Source organism: Bombus impatiens, unplaced genomic scaffold (assembly GCF_000188095.3).
Source record: "Bombus impatiens unplaced genomic scaffold, BIMP_2.2 scf_0089, whole genome shotgun sequence".
In the NCBI taxonomy this organism is placed as follows: Eukaryota; Metazoa; Arthropoda; class Insecta; order Hymenoptera; family Apidae; genus Bombus; species Bombus impatiens.
This window is the reverse complement of record NT_176508.1, coordinates 611,496-629,078: the sequence shown is the minus strand read 5'-3', so window position 1 is coordinate 629,078 and position 17,583 is coordinate 611,496. Positions and strand designations below refer to the sequence as shown.

The window sequence follows — 17,583 nt, the reverse complement described above, 5'->3', positions numbered from 1 at the left end:
GGCGAGAACACGATCCCTCGACACGATTTCCAGAATCTTGGACACGGTATTAAGACGATTGCGTTCGAAAGTAAAGGCGGTGGTAGAAAATTCGGCTACGAAATGCAGTCACGTAGAAAGCCGTGTGCTACCATGGCGTGTTTGGAATTGCATTGCATTTGTTTACCTTTTTCATGGAACAATCGTCGAGAGCCCTCCGGAAATTCGGCTCGAGTTAGCAGCCCGTGGTTTTCGATCGATTGATCGTTTCGATCGACACTTTCATTTAGTTATACGCTCCTCGAACGAAGAAGCTTGTTCAGCGAGATACAATGTATCAAGTAACGTTCGAGTTAATAATCGATACCGCTTCGATGATGTTGCATAAATGGCCAAAATGAACGAGAGTGAATAGTTTGAAATCTGGAAATCAAGGAGGTACAAATAAAAAGTAATACTGACACGTTCTGAGAAATTGTTCTTTTTCCCGACAAATCTTTTGGGAACAGTTTCAGTTGAATTAAATTAGAACTGTTTATAAATTTCAAATATAAGTACAGCTCGTACCTAATCTAAGACTCTTACAAAGCTCTAACCATTCTTCGTAATAATAATTAATATTCATAATAACAAAACTCTATCCCTCCGACTAATGTAGTGAATAAATACGATATAATATATTTTTTCACTAGCTGTTTCTGATATTCTTAAAACGCAAAGTCAGTTGTCAGTCGAATTCTTTGCTGATTAGTAATTATTCACTTACTGCTTGCTTATCATTAATGTGCGCAGTAAATAACAGTTAAACCAATCTAAATTGCAACTAATTAATTCGACTGTATCTGATAATCGGTGTTACCATAACTCGGCGAATGATCACGATTAATCTGTCATACGTTTACAATTAAGAAAATATATAAAAATTAACCTATCATGGATTTCATCGCGTTATACTCTCAAATGATATCCAAATGCAACTGCAGCTTTCAAACGAATTCCATCGAACACGTTTTCACGATCCTCCTAGAAACTCTGTCCCTGAAACCCGAAGAATCTCGTTTTCCGTTCGCAGGTATCAATCAGCATAACTCATCGAAGCGCTGCCAACGCACAGAAACCTATTCAACTTTCCCGGTTCCCTCCACCAGTTCTCTCGGAAGTAATAGATACGAAGTAGTAGTAAATCACATGGGAATGCGGCTGGCTCGTATCCCTGGGATTTTCAATTATCATGCACAATGGTTGCAACGCGCGCGGACCATGCATTCGTGGCTTTGTAGATATGTTCCCGTAAGAGATGGAACATGCGCTGGGTGGGCTGAAAGCCTTCCGCCCTTGCCTTCGCGTCTTCAAGGCCCCCTCTCTCCTCTAAAACCGTAGCCAAGGAACGAACGTAACCCCGTGGCTCCTCAGACGGCAGATATATAACCGGGAATAAACTAAGCGAAGACACGCATACCGTCGCGCATCGAGAGAAATGCGAGCAGGGCGAGAGGCTGCAAGCTTCAGACGAAGGGTTTATCGGAGGTGGCATAAATTTTCAATGGAATATTGTAAATCCGTGCTAGGTAAAAGGACGTTCTTTTGAGGATAGTTCGTAGTGGTGGAAAGGATCAAGCGATCGTTAAAAATTTTTTCTTTCTTCGCCGTATTTCTTTGATTCCTTTTATCTATATTATGTTTATATTATGACAATGTTATATTATATCTTTTGTCTATATTATGACAATGTATGATTTATTTATTTTGAGGAAATTTGGATTAATTTAAGAAACTTACAGGGGATGGTTTATAGCGAAAATTGTGAGAAATTTAATTCGTTACAGTGAATAAACCAACTCTTTATTTGGATCGAAATCAATTCTTTAGCTGCGTTCATAAAAATATAGATTTAGGAAATCACCGTTTGCCATCTATTTGTATGTATATTATCATGTATATTATATTTATGCTGTAGGCTTTAATTAATCATTGTCTCGACAATATAGTAATATTCTATCAAAATACTATCCTGTGCTAGAATCCTATCAAAAACTTTTGATAACAACTGTCCGTTTGTTGGATATTACGAGTCATGGAATTCCTAGGTTATTTACTATATTCGTGTACCTATTCGTGTGTATTAGATGTGACTTGTGATTTGTTAGATCGCAAAGTCGATATCGAGCTTAAACTTTCCTCAGGTATGATATAACAATAGTTGACAATACACGGTGTACGTGCAATCAGGTCTGGCCTCGATATACTCCAAATAGTAAATTCAAAGCCAGTGTTTACCAACAGATAACATGAAAGCAGATACAGAAATTGAAAGTTTATTCGAAAAAAATGTCTCTATTTGTAAAAAATTTACATGGATTCCTGATTGTTATTTTTTCGTTAAACGCTATTTGGTTCATTGACAATTCATGTGTTGTTGGTGTAATTTCAGAAGAATATTTATAAATCCAAAGCGGACAGACAACATTCAAATCAAAACTCCAAGTGTACGCCGAATTAATTTCGACTTTTTCTGGCTTTTATAATTTGTATCCGTGGGTGATAAATCCGCTGGTCTATATTTCATTTGAATTTTATCGGTTGACCTTTTCCGTTCGTCGCCCAAATATTCGCTCATCGAAATGTAGATACGTGACACAGAAATTTTTAACAACCTTCCAACATCGATTTGTCCAAACTGCATTATTTATTAGAATCGATACATATTGAATCCAATACCGTTTTCTGCTTTCTATTTTACATTGGATATATTCATATAGCACTTCTTTATTGCCGTTACTATTTACAATGAGCGGATAACCAAAGCATAAATTCATAAACGTAATTAAGTTGTTAAAAAATTTTTTATCGAATAAACAGAGATTAATTTAGGTTCACTCGCCCGTGGAAATATTACTGAAAAGCCTTTTAAAAAATCTATCAGCGCTCCTTTAACTTATAAAGCTTCTCTATGTAGCTTTTCTATGTAGCAAATGAAATTCATTTTCATACAGAAATGACATACCATATTTTTTAACGTTTTTGATTATAAATATTTGCTTATTATGTCCAAAGCACAATAGGACCTTAATTATCCGAACTAATTATCGTACTCGCTATTAAATAACTTTCTTTCCATAAGAAAAGAAAACGAATACAAATAGAAAACTTTCTACTTTTGCAAGTTAACATATCGCTTAGATTTCCAATCACTTGGACATAATAATTTCTTTACCTACGCTCATTTCATTTCTGCCGAAAATAGATTACATTCTCTTTATATTTAAACGAACTAAAATCGACCTACTTGAAATCAATTTACCTTTATTAATTGTTGGTTTCGTAATTAAATTAAATAACACGGTTTTGAAACTGTAGCTAAAGGGAAGAAACATCGTAGCCTTGACTTCTAGCAAGTAATATGTTTTCTTATGAATGTTGTAGTGCTCCGGATTGCCAATCGTCGATCGAAATATTCGACGGCCTTCCCGAAGGAGGGACGCTTGACACCGCGAAATCCCTCAGGAAAATCTGCAGCCCTAGCCATGAGCTTCCACCGGAATTCGTGCAACAAGATACGTAAGTGGATTCTCCAGTTATTAGACGAGAAATACCAACGTCGTCTACAGTGCGCGGCTTATTACTCGGATACTGTACTAAGAAGTCCTTGGCATTCCATTCGATTCAGAACGTGAAATGCAAACCGCCCGTACCATCCGTTGGCGAATTGATACACAGCTCGTTGAACTTCCGAAATTAATGCCGAGAACTCGTCCGTTGATCAGCGACGTTCAGTTGACATTCTCGCCATGGAACGGTATTGTGAATCATCAGCTTGGAAAATTTGTCCCGTCCGTCGCGCGAAAATGTCGCAGATCTATACTTACAATCAAAACAGCTTCCATGAATTGAAGTTATTAATAGTATTTTTGACTCGTAGAAGATCTACAGAATCTGAGCTATAGGTTTGAATTAAGTTACTTAATTTCATAGTATTCATTTTAATTAATCGTGTAAGACGTAGAACGCATACTAAAATTAAATACTCCAGAATTAAATAATTCTCATGTCATAAGCTTATACTAAGTTGAGAGTTAAATGTTAGGAATTTAACACGTTCGCTGCTAGTCGAATTTTTATTACCTAAAAAATGATTTCGGTATAAATCTATATCGTGAAACATTTCATACATTTTATTTTCTCTTATATATTTTATTATGCTTTATTTTAATTCATCCTTTGCATCCAAGTCGATATCGTATACCTGTATCGCAAAAATTCATTCTGTCATCGGTACTCACTCAGTGAAGTTTGCTAATCAGCGAACGCGTCGATCTATGTCAACGCTCTATCAACCTGTCAACTATCAATGCTACGAAAATTCCGGATTAAATTTCCTAAAACTTTGTAAAAAGACAGACTGTAGAGAAATATCGAATGTTCCTATCCCACAGCGAAACCTATGTTGATCCCTGGCTGGGTTAATCTCCGAATCATCTGTCCAGGGTATAAACTATTACCAGTAACCTACATTAACGCAATCAATGCTCAGAAACATCAAAACCCGGCATTCACTTTAGCATGCACGATTCCATTCAACATTCCCGATGAACGCAATTGAACGTATTCAACGAAGTCTCTGACGGCGTTCGATGAATAGAAAAGCCGGGACTAGTGGGTTTCCTAGCGTTTCCTTTGCCTCTATTCGATCTAATCAATATGACGCAGAGCAGGCCATGCAAACCAAGCAACGACAACGATAATAGGGCGTTTTTCGATTTAAAACCGCGCGACTTGATCGGCGAGTTGTCGATTCCTGGTATATACACGCGGAGACGGAACACGAGGAAATAGGGATGGGTGGTACGTAATCAGGAATCAGCCCAGACCTATTCGTCATTGGCGCATCCGGTCGGGAGAACGAGACACCGAGCCGCTCGTCTCGTCGGAAGTCGAGGATGAAAGATGACTGCGCCGCCACGTGATGCACGCCGTCGTGTACGCATGTTTGCATTTACGTCGAGTACACGGCTTCCAATAGAGGGAAGATATTACAGAGAGAGAGAGAGAGAGAGAAAAAGAGAAGGAAGAGGTCGACTACTATCTCCGCTGGATTCGTCGCGATTCGAATCGACAAGATGCATGTAGATACGCGGACCACGCATGATGGCTCACAGAAGTATGCATTTGAACACTTGCAGAAGGTCATTACGATTACACGTTATACGGAATGTTATAGGAAACATTTTGAAATTTTATTAGTACTGTAATGGGACATGACTACGATTATATTGGTAAAGTTTGACAGAGAAGTGGAAATGTATAATAAAAGCTACGAGATATTTAGTACAAGTATATATTTTGGAAAAATCGTCAGAATACTTGGACGGTATTCGTGATATTAGTAAGTCGTAATATTTTGTGACACCATCTTCAGAGAACTGTTTCGTTACTTGTCTAACTCCTTGTCTTCAGATTTTCTAATTCTCGAGTAGTAAGAATCTATTAAGGATCAAGCAGTGAAATAGCGTGTAAAGATTACATAAGTGCAACTTTATTAAACAAACGTTTTAAATCAAAAGAAAAGCTATTAAACTAATACAAATTACGATATATAATATATACATAGCTAGAAAATGGTTCGCAAGTTATACAGAAATGTCACAAAATTCCTCGATCCATATCGAATGGTGCTGTTCGTGGAACACGGTTTCTACGAGCTCGTAAAAAACATTTTAATGTCGGTCGACCTGGTTCTTACACGTAATAACGTGAACATCATCGAAGAAAAAGAGACTGGTACCGTGAGAGACGAATTCCTTTCTTGTCTTTTGCCATCGTGGAATTTGAATATCGACCATGAACGCGATTTATACGATCCTTTTATTCGCCCTTTATTGCAGATTCTTTTTTTCTCTGGTAGCCTTTAGCACGTCTAACCTTCGTTGATATGGTATCCGATGATCGTAATTTTTACGTGTAAAGCCATTCCACGGAAACGGAATTTTGAAACGGATCGGTGAAATTCTGGCGTGCGATGTCTCTAACTGTCGTGTAACGCGCGCGCGTAACTCGTGGCCTTGTCAGTGATACGTGTGTACGGTGCATGCTCAGTAGAATGGGTACGTGCGTGATCGGACAGAACGAGACGTACAGCGCGTAAACGAGCTGGGGAAATTTGTATGATCCAGCGTATTGCAAAGGAAGCTGCTCCGTTATCGGAGTAATACAAAATTATTTTATTTATTATATCAGTGGCCCTAGTACTAATTAATATAACTTGAGTACTGGAAAATTGAGTATTCAACGTGTAATAAGTTTCTGAGATAGAATTGTGGGATTTAAAATATACTAAGCGTCTGTAAAATTCACAATCAATTCGAAACGAACTGACTATATAAATGTAGTAACTAAATGGTTCGCAAGTTATACAGAAATGTCACAAAATTCCTCGATCCATATCGAATGGTGCTGTTCGTGGAACACGGTTTCTACGAGCTCGTAAAAAACATTTTAATGTCGGTCGACCTGGTTCTTACACGTAATAACGTGAACATCATCGAAGAAAAAGAGACTGGTACCGTGAGAGACGAATTCCTTTCTTGTCTTTTGCCATCGTGGAATTTGAATATCGACCATGAACGCGATTTATACGATCCTTTTATTCGCCCTTTATTGCAGATTCTTTTTTTCTCTGGTAGCCTTTAGCACGTCTAACCTTCGTTGATATGGTATCCGATGATCGTAATTTTTACGTGTAAAGCCATTCCACGGAAACGGAATTTTGAAACGGATCGGTGAAATTCTGGCGTGCGATGTCTCTAACTGTCGTGTAACGCGCGCGCGTAACTCGTGGCCTTGTCAGTGATACGTGTGTACGGTGCATGCTCAGTAGAATGGGTACGTGCGTGATCGGACAGAACGAGACGTACAGCGCGTAAACGAGCTGGGGAAATTTGTATGATCCAGCGTATTGCAAAGGAAGCTGCTCCGTTATCGGAGTAATACAAAATTATTTTATTTATTATATCAGTGGCCCTAGTACTAATTAATATAACTTGAGTACTGGAAAATTGAGTATTCAACGTGTAATAAGTTTCTGAGATAGAATTGTGGGATTTAAAATATACTAAGCGTCTGTAAAATTCACAATCAATTCGAAACGAACTGACTATATAAATGTAGTAACTGATTGATTCTTAGAGTAAGGACAAGTGATGATGGTAGAGTTCAAAGTTTAGTGTATTTTAATAAGTGATATTTAATAACAAAAGGACAGACTACAATATCGTCTTACGCCGACTCATACTCCGTATCCGCTCAGCTCGCACTCTGCTTCTCGACTGACTCTCTCTGGCCGTTTTAGCACTCTATTGTCTTTTGCTAGGCCCACCGCACACGTGTTCTACAGACGCTCGTAGCCAGGGTCACGTAGGTCTTTTCGGCAAAACTATTTACCTGAAGGACCCGGTAATGCATTGATGGAGCCGACAGCGCCTCGGCTCTCGCGACATTGTCTGTAGTTAGCTCGACGTTTCTTGGGCCCTTCTCCCCGATACTACATAAATTAACCAGTCATAGTTAGAGTAATTAACGTAGTATGTTCGGTAGTTGCAAATTCAATGCCCAACGATATAGGTATAAGGTTTCTGATACAGCAGATTTCGAAATAGACCGAACAATAATAACGTTTACGATCATTTCGAAATAACATATAACATAAACATATAAATTAACGTATAAATAACAATTGACAATGGCAACAATGATCGGCATTATAATTAGAACAACTTGTGTGATAATATGGCTAATAAATTTCTAAAATAGAGAACAGACGCAACGTCAATGAGATTCATCATCGATTCGGAGAGAATCGAATATAGAAATAACTAATAAATTCCGAAATAGAATTATAAGTTTCAGAATAGATTCGAAAAATTCACGAGTGATTCGAGAAGAATCGAAGATAAAAATATTTAAACGCGATTAGAAACTCAACAAATAACAATTAGGTAACGGCTGTCTTGATAATTAGCGTGACTTGTATGATGGAAAATTAAATATTCGATGATGTTTCGAATAAATTGTTGAAATAGAATTGTGATTATAAATTTGTATTATGTTATTATATAATGCTGCCTGGGAGAGTTAGAACTCGTGACATGAAATCTGCACTTTGTCTAGATTCAGTTTACTCGGAGACCATCAGGCACCGTGCTTACTGCACAAAGTTAGGGAAACATCCCAACTACACTATAAGTTTTTTTAGAAACTTCCTAATCAAAGAGAATAATTACAGCGAAATATCCACTGGAATCACAGCATTCGTCTACGTTTTCGTCATTGGACTCAAAATGATAAACGGATGATAAACACATAGCACTTGACAGTGGCGTCTCAAATCTCCGAATATTATATTATGTTATATTTAATATCACAAGTGTAAAAGCTCCTATACTAACATGAAAGTAAACATACACATGATAATAAACGATACTTCAAAGAAAGAAAGAAAGAAAGAATTATGTGTAAAATATATCCAATAACGCATGAAATTCACAATCGATCCGAAATGCATCAGATATACAAATATCCGTTCGCAGACAAGGCAATTAAGCAAAAAAATTCAAATCAAAGCTGCTCTATCTCTAAAAAGAGAAGAAATATAAATATTCAACGTATTTATTCCAGGGAAAGAGGGAAACGTGGAAATGAGATATCAAAATGAAATTAGTATTTGATGTATTAAAACGCGACGTCCGGAAAGGGTCTCACCCTCAAAGGAAGCAGATCGTTCGATTTTAATCAGATAAATGTCAAAGTAGCTCGATAAAGAATCACGCAGCCTAGAATGGACGTATCTCCGGCTGAAAAACGTGACGGGAAACCCAGCATGAGAAAGACTTTCCCCTGCACATATTGATCAGCGACAGGGAGAAGGCAGCAGAGAAGGAGGGAGAAGCACGATCTGAATAGGTTACATTCCAAATCCTTTCAACCGCGATCGATGCTCACCCTCCGCAATCCGTAGAATCGTTCTTCTACGGGCGAGCCATGTCGGTCCAAAAGCTGGACTAGAAGGATCTAATTGTGAGGTACGAAGCGACTGGAATTCCTGTGCAAACGTAAACAACGCGGTTAATAGTGTGTCTGGTTTGTGAAGTTACGTACCCTAATGCACTGCTAGCATTCCTAGTCCTTAGCGATAGAAAAAAAGGCGCACGATGATCATTAGGAAGTCTTAACTAGAATGTAATTATTAAAGAATGAAAATTATAATTTTTATGACAAATATCTTATTAATCTATAATATAAATTTTAAGACAAAAACACAAGTTTCAATTTAACAGAATATTCGTGACAGATAATAGTGCATTTACGATTCTTCGTCGAATGTTTAATTCTCTACTTACAAAATTAAGTTTAGGGTTCAATTCGAAAGGTTTCCTTTCTCCGAATCAAATTAAAACTCAATCCATATCGTAGAACTACGAACCAGATATCCCAGGATTCTCGAAAAATTTCAGGAATAGGTTTCGTCAGTCCATAATTCAAGCTTTAAAATAGAAATGTAATTTTCCTTTTGTCCGAATACTTCCGATGGCTTCTGTAAGTTTACGTTTTTATTAAATCTCGATTCTGAATCTATAGAGTTCAGTCAATATTTAAGTCCGGAAGGAAACCGTACGAACGATTCCGATTCATTTTTTCCGAATCAGATCCAGGCGCTATCCATATCGATAAAACCACAAACTCCACAATTCTAGAATATCAGCCTCCGCAAGACCACAGTTCCATTAACTTGCTCGCGCTAATCACCAAATTACTTTTCGAACGTGAATATACCGAGGCTCCACGTAAAGATCAACCGTAGTCCCAGAAGATCCGCAAATCCAACCTCCATAAGCTCCCCTCTTCGACGCTCGAGAATAGCCAGAAATCCCCGATAGAATGATCGTAATTAACCCAAAAAAGATGAAGAAAGGGGACACGATATCTCGAGGACAATTCACGAGAGCGTAGGTGGCAAAGTCTCACGAGACCAGCCCGGTCAGCCAGCCGTGGAAAGAGCACGACATACGAGGGCCAACATGGCAAACAAAGTATCGCAAACTTTCTCTTGGGAGATCGGTGGCAGCAGAAGTAAGTGCAAAAGGGAATGCCGCGGAGTGCACAGATGCGGCGCATGCATTATGTAAGCAGCGAGAAACAGACGAACACGAAATGTCCGTGGGCTTCCTCACGACGATACCTTACATCAAAAAACCAATGGAGGCTGTTTTTTAGAGGAACAGGATGCCTTATCATCTTCTAGACGGCTCGATTTTTACCTGTATAGTTGTACAGTTTATACAAATAGTCTAGACACTTTACAACAAAAAACCGATGCACGACTGCTTTCTAGAAGAAGAAGAAGAAGAAGAAGAAGAATATTTTCTGATTATTTTCTAGGCGAATCGATTTGTAGTTGTATAATTATACAACTTCTATAATTAATCTAGACACTTTAAGACAAAAAAAAATCAATGAATGGCCGTTTTCTGGAAAAGAAAGATGCCTGATCATTTTCTAGACGAATCGATTTTTACTTATACGGTTTATATAATTAATCTATACATAGTTGAAATTGTGTAATTTTTGACGCTAGTGACGAACAATATTGTACGACAAATTGAAAATCACAGGGGCCGTGAAGCAAGATTTTGAGAATCTGAATTCAGTGTCACAGGTATCTTAACTTGGAAATATATCAGCCCTTTAACGTGACGAAGAAATGAAATTTCATGATGAAATTTTTATTTCATCCTCTGTCACGATACCTTTTCAGCACATGAAATAATATAATTGACTTTATACAATAATAACTCTAGAACGTTCTTTTATGACAACTGGTAATACCCAGCTCTTAGTATAGGATTTTTAAAAGAATATGAGGAAAAAAGGGAACAAAAATAAATTCGAAGCAAACGATATTTGAAATAGAAATTCCAAGTGTTCTCTACAAGATCTATGAGAGTGGCTAATTTATGGAAATGATTGGTTTGTTATAGTTTTAGAAATTTCAAGTTTAAACTGGTTTTTTTATAAAAATTAGATTATTTGCATGATCTAATGCAAACAAATTTTATACTTTATTATTTCTTTGCTATATATTTACTTTTGTAAAAAATGAAGCGCTGATCGATCGTAAAATAGAAATAAATTTCAGTTGATATGAAAAAATAAAGTCGAGTGTACAAGTAGGATAATCTTTCGTTACGGTGTGAATTAAAGAACACGATAAGAATGATGATATTGTCAAGGCGTTCAAGTGAATCATTCATACAGTCTAGACGCGATGTTTTTCGCGAGGTAGGCTCTAGAAATCTCACGGAAATCAAAGGTTATAAATGTGAAGTGTCATAAAGCGTACTTGACACGGACATTCATTTTATTTCGTTTCGGCTCGTGAACTTCGTGTCCAATTTATCTCTCGACACAAATGAACGGATAAATTCAAAATTTATCTACGCTACTTAAAAATTATTCTACAAAACAGCATCAGAGGGGAAACGCTTATTATTTCAAAGAAGTAAAGTGGATTGAAATTTCGTGTAAATTTTTCAAGCCCTCGAAACGTTCGACTGGATACCGTATCGCGTTGAAGAGATCCTTTTCCCCCGGAAAAACAATAATTACGCTGAGAACAGGTGCGCTAAAACTTCGACGATATACACTGGCGTTTACCGGCGCTTCGTGAGTTGCGATAAATTCAACGATTATGTTTTCCTAGCGTATAAAAATGAAGCTATCTCGCACCGAAAGTAACTCTAAAGAGAAAAAGAAGATCGCGATCTTTCAATTCAACTGCTGTCTTTTTCAATTACTAACGCTTAAATCGCGACGTAAATAGACTCTTGATTAAAATTTACCTCTGCGAAGGATATCCTCTAAAACGCATTAGTCGCAAAATAAGCAGAAGCTCAAACAAAATTCTCTCTCTAGGAAATTACTCGAATTTCCTTCTGTTACCGTAAATTCCGCAATAATTTCCCTTAAATTGTACAAAAACGGGCTTTAACACGAGCAATTTCATTCTAGCCGGCGATGAACACGTATTCCGGCCAAACTTCTTCGGGCTCCTATCGCAAAAACCATCGACCTTAGCTCGGCGACGACGTAGCGTAGGTTTCTCCTCTTCTTTCTTTTTTTTTTTTTTCTTTTTTTTTTCAATCAAGCTTAATTTCTAACGCCGGCTAGACAGGATTTATGCTTGGCTACCGGGAAGCGATGAACGTGCGTGCCTATGAGACTGTCGCGTGTTTTATGTCGGTTAATCTCGTAAAAATTCATGCAAAATAACGCTCGTGTTTCATCCGTTACCCGTTCTTCTCCGTAGCCGGAGGCACGTTTTCCATTGTTCAGCCGCGGTCCGACTTTCACGATGCATTTAAAGCGACTTTAGTGAGAGGGACGCGAGCAAGAACCGGCTGGAATATTTTGTGCCCGGTAATAATGCGATCAACCACCGGTGCAGGGCTTATCGTTCGTCCACGGATACGGGGACAAGCTGTTCCATGGAAAACCAGTGGGGAAAAAACCTTTAACCAACGGAGAAGAGCTGGTTTGTGGTTTAAAACTAAACAAAACGCACCGATGAAACTTGTTGAATTTCTTCTTCGTTGGTTTAATAATATGCAGACGTTGAATTGTTTCAGTAGTTGGCGACCAAGCAGAATTGATTTTCTGGTCATTGTGTTTGAAAATATGTAATGATTGAAAAGATTGAAAGCATAGATTCATCGGGATTCGGAGGACAAATTGATAGAACTCATCATTTTCCTATGTAGAATATAGAAACGATCGACAGATTGTACTATCAGTGTACTCAAAATATTTGCTATCAACATCTTAACAACTTTAACCATGTTTAGAATATAGTCAAAAGCCGTCGACTAACGAAGTAAGAAACAATTCGAACAAACTAGCCCAAAAAGGCATGGAAACTTTTATCGAGCTAATCGCTGATCACGCCTTGAAAAAACAAATTTCATCCTAAATAAACTCCACATCGTAAAAGCAATTATTGATTTCATTCACGATCCACGTACGCCAGCTACACGTGACAGCATAAAAACGGACGACCACGATTATCCATACGAGTAGGACACAGCACGCGCCGTTTAATCCGCGTCCATGCGTAGACGAGATACATCGAGGATCAATCGAGGGCACCAGGGGTTGTTGAGTAATTTAATCTCCGCGTGGCATCAGCGGCCAACTAAAAGCCACTCTGCCCGTTAGGAGGACGACTAATGAAGCGACTCCACACTGTGTCGACGATCATCGGGTCCCTGCAGCTTCCGGCAAAATCAAATGCCGTGGTACTCGCGATCGAGCGTTCGCAGCACTTAATACAGGGCAAACAATCACGACGAGAGATCCGCGCGTATAATTTCCGGCAGAGTCAATAATAATTGATCAGCGATCGCCGTAGACGAGGCACGGCGCTGGATTAAGCGGCGGTTCGACCGCCATTGTTTCCGCATCGAATTAAAGCCGTTTACTTTGGCCTTCGATTCGTAGCTCGTTAAAGCAGCGGCCGAGAATGAAAACCGATTGTCAAGAAGCCGGGATTATGATTGTTAATACCTCGTTACTCCTCGGGGTTGTAACGGCTTCTATTCAGTTGGGCGGTATATATATTTAAGGTAATTGCCGGTATATATTGATTTTGAGATTGTAGGAGAAAGAAAAATCTGATATTAGTCGTTTTAACTCGGTAGTTCTCGTGTTAATACACATCTTTAAAGTAGGAATTAAAAATTAGAATGTTGCGGTCACACTGCGGATTTTTATGCGTTTATGGCATGTTTGATGATACAACAATGCGAACAATGCACATAATATACAGAAATATGTATAAAATATTAGTTGACATAGTGTAATATGTAGTATAATATGTAGTGAAATATGACAAAGTATCATTCACAATGTTTCACGGATAGAACATTTTTCTATCTAAATTCCATTTTGTAAATTATATTTACGAAGAATACGAATTTGCGTAAATATCCGCAGTTTAGTTACAACAGAAAAACAATAGAATAATTTTTATTATGATTCTGCTGTAATTCCCGAATCTTTGTGTTCCAAACGTATTCTTGTTCGTAACATGTAAGAAAATCTTTAAAGCTTTAAGAAAGCCTCTAGTATGCGCTTAAAATGAAGAATCGTGCATATCAACAATGATCTTTTCATGCATTTCGTTGACAATAGAAAAATACAATTAAAACTAAAATGATCGAAAGAACACGGCAGAGTTAATCCTATTTTTCAGTGGTGTTTGTCTTTGTTAGGAAAGAGTTAATATCAATAAAAAGTTGAATTTCAGTGTATGTACGTACACGATGAATAAATTGTCAGGTGACAACAACTCTTGTATGGTTTATGGCGTTGCGCTTCGATACGTCCCAGCAATTGTGTACATACGCTACTTAAGTAGAGTGGACAGAAACTAGTCTGACAATCGTTACACCATGCAATAAATTGCCTTACTTACCCACGATGTTAACTTGGTTTTAGATGTTAAGTGGCTCGTTCCTCGTTCGTCAGTTTTACAGTTGTAAGTGGTGTCCTAATGGATCCGTAACACTCGTTGTTAAGAATTTAACTCCGACATTTTATACAAATTTACACAAAATTCTTATTCCAGCATTTGTGCAAGAATTACCAAACTACGGATATTTATACGTTTTTGGCAAATTTAAAGATGTAAAAATGCACAGAATTCACGTGGTGTATCAGAATATAGGAAATATTTAAAATATAAAATATTTCTGTTTACCTTATCTTAGTCCATATGAATTAGCATAAACGCGCCAGTTTAATAATTATCTATATTTTACTTACGTTACCCTGATCAAAATATCATAAATTGACCAAAATTTATCACTAAATTGTAAATGCATAAAATACATACAATGCACTGAACGAAGAATAACAGAAAAAAGTAATAGGGAAAGCTAAAAGCAACAATGAAAAATAAGTCTAGGAAAATAAACTCTCCGTCAGAAAAACACAACGTCATATCAGTCCATACGAACGAACCGAAACTTTCATGCAAATTGCAAGGAAGAAAGAAGTTCCACGTGTATGTGATATGACGCATAGGGATGGTTGGTCCGTGTGTAGTTCGCGTTAAAATCTCGTTTGAGTGACGTACGAGCCACGATTGGTGTCTGACAATCTTCTCGAGTAAGGTATTCGAAAAGAACAGGCACGCTACGTTCTGCCTGTCCTACCTGGTTTGCACAGGAAAAGTACACACTGGATCCCTGCGAGCCCGCGCAACGATCGCATATCAGAGATTCACGAATGAAAGTTAAAAATGTCAAGAAAGTTAAAGAGTTATTCTACCAAAACATTGACGCGATCTTTTCTGCCAATTTAATAACGTTGCTTCGTACATTGGAAGAATTTAAGTAACCTGTTCGATCGAATATAAACCATATTTTACTTCTTGCCACAATTTTTCTTAAGAAGACTCTTTTAACATTAAGAGTATCGACGACTGAAATATAAAACAATGAAATCGGAATGCAAAGGAAAGACAAGTCTTTATTTGTATACTTTACCAAAAAAAAAAAAATTCATTCGTATGTCCAAAAAAGAGTAACATTGTGAATCGATAATTTCATGAAAAATGTTGTCAACCCTGTTAGTTGTGGTGGTCGAGGTGAATAACGAAACGTAACAAGAAAAATTGATGTGTGATATTTATGCTTAAGTTTCGAAGCGCAACGATCAAAAGTAATAACGATACGTATGGAAGCCGAGATTCTTGAAAAACCAATAACGGAATTTCGATGGAAAAATCGAATTTCGTGGCAGCATTATGCGGCGTAACATCATAGTGTATGCGCGGCTCGCGAGTGAAATTTCAACGAGTTTTTGTTGTCTCATCCGAGTTCGTCCCCAACGTTTACCCGATTCGCCGCGAAATGCAATTCGCTATGCTCGTCACATTTTTCTCCTATTTTTCCCTCTTCCCTTTTATTCGTTGTTGTTTTCCTTCTTTTCGAGTTGCAGGCATGTCTTGTTCATTTCGTATATACGTCAGCTTGACGCATAAATAACGGTGTAAATAACATTAACATTGTAGGTGGTTGTTCGAGACATAAAACCACGGTTGCTCACGTAAAATTATGTTTAAACTTTCCTTCGTTATTTATGCTTGTTTGCTGCTCATTAATTAACAAACGTTGCCCGGTGCAATTATAAATTTTTCCAAGTTTTTAATCAAAGAAATCGGAAAGCCCTCGCGCTTCAACGTTCCCTCGTTCGGCTTACCATCGCACGAGGCTAACGTAGCATAACCGCGGGTAAAATTATAACTTCGCTAATTTCGCAAATACCGGCGTAACTAAAGCAAGTTTTGTGTCAATAACGCAGTTAATCTTCCGGTTTCCCAAATATGTATATATACAGTGACTCGCGACAGTATTCGGATATCCTTCAAAACAGAATAACTTTCTTAAAACTGGACCAAACGACAACTTCTTTTTAGAGTTTACAAGGATTACTTCACTAGATGATATGTAAAAAGAATCTTGAAAAAATTGCTATTGATTGCAATTGAATGGGGAAGAAATTAGTAAAAGAAGTATTTTAGGACATTTTTATCTGAATCTGTAGTGAAAATTTGAACAGTACATTTTGTAGATTTATTTTAGTTATAATACATGGTGAAAATTTTATAGAAATCAATAAACACTGCTGTGAGTTACAATGGTTAAAAATGGTGAAAATCTCAATGTTGTTATTTCTATACTCAGAGGTAAGATCGGAATAGTTATTATTTTATTGAATGGATAAATCTATCACACCGTTCTGAGCCAAAAAAAACCTTTATTGCACGCGCTTACGAAAACTAGGGATAAAAACAAAAAGGCATCTTAAGCCTATCGATTAAATCTATGGATCGTAACTAAAATTATCCTCTAGTTACTATTTCTTATAACTAACGCATCTGCAAATGGATGACGAGCATGAACTCACGTTGTCATTTTCAATACTCAATTTTTCATGACTATCGGCCAGAAGCTGCAATAATTTTAGAGACTCTTACATCTTTCGATGTTGGTTGCTTATTTTCGCATCAACCGATTTCAATGAAATTTTCTACGTGTATAAAACTGATGTAAAAATGTCGTAAAAAATGATCTTTACTACTTTCCCTTTTGATTCCGAACAATTGCAGTATTTCCAAAAATTTCATTTGCATGTCATTTACTAAACTAGACGAGATTGGTAAACTAGTCCTTCTAACTTCTCAAAAGGACTCAAGTCGTTTGACCCAGTTTTGAAAATGTGATCTTGCATATATTCGTCGCTTTGTCGTGCTACGATTATCGAGACCAACGCCTTGTATCGCTAATTAAACGGAGCATTATAATTTCCAAAATCATATTAACTCAGGAACAAAGGAGTGAATCCATTTAAAAACGAATTTCCTAGGTTCGCGATGTTTAATGGGATACTGTAATTTTTAGAGGCGCGCTTTTTGTGCCTCAAAACTCATTAAATAACTCTCAAACGATGTAACCGACTCGGTGAATCTATGGGATATTGCAGGATCTAAAG

General features: G+C 37.4%; 1 protein-coding gene across 10 annotated transcripts in view; it reads left to right on the top strand.

Annotated features, from left to right (window-relative positions):
• Positions 1 to 17,583, top strand: part of LOC100748080 — a 277,175-nt gene that overhangs the window by 236,789 nt on the left and 22,803 nt on the right. For all 10 annotated transcript variants that reach the window (XM_033324960.1, XM_033324957.1, XM_033324959.1 and 7 more), the window contains exon 11: positions 3,403 to 3,537. In XM_033324960.1, the coding sequence (XP_033180851.1) occupies positions 3,403 to 3,537 (135 nt within the window). The remainder of the gene's footprint in view (positions 1 to 3,402; positions 3,538 to 17,583) is intronic.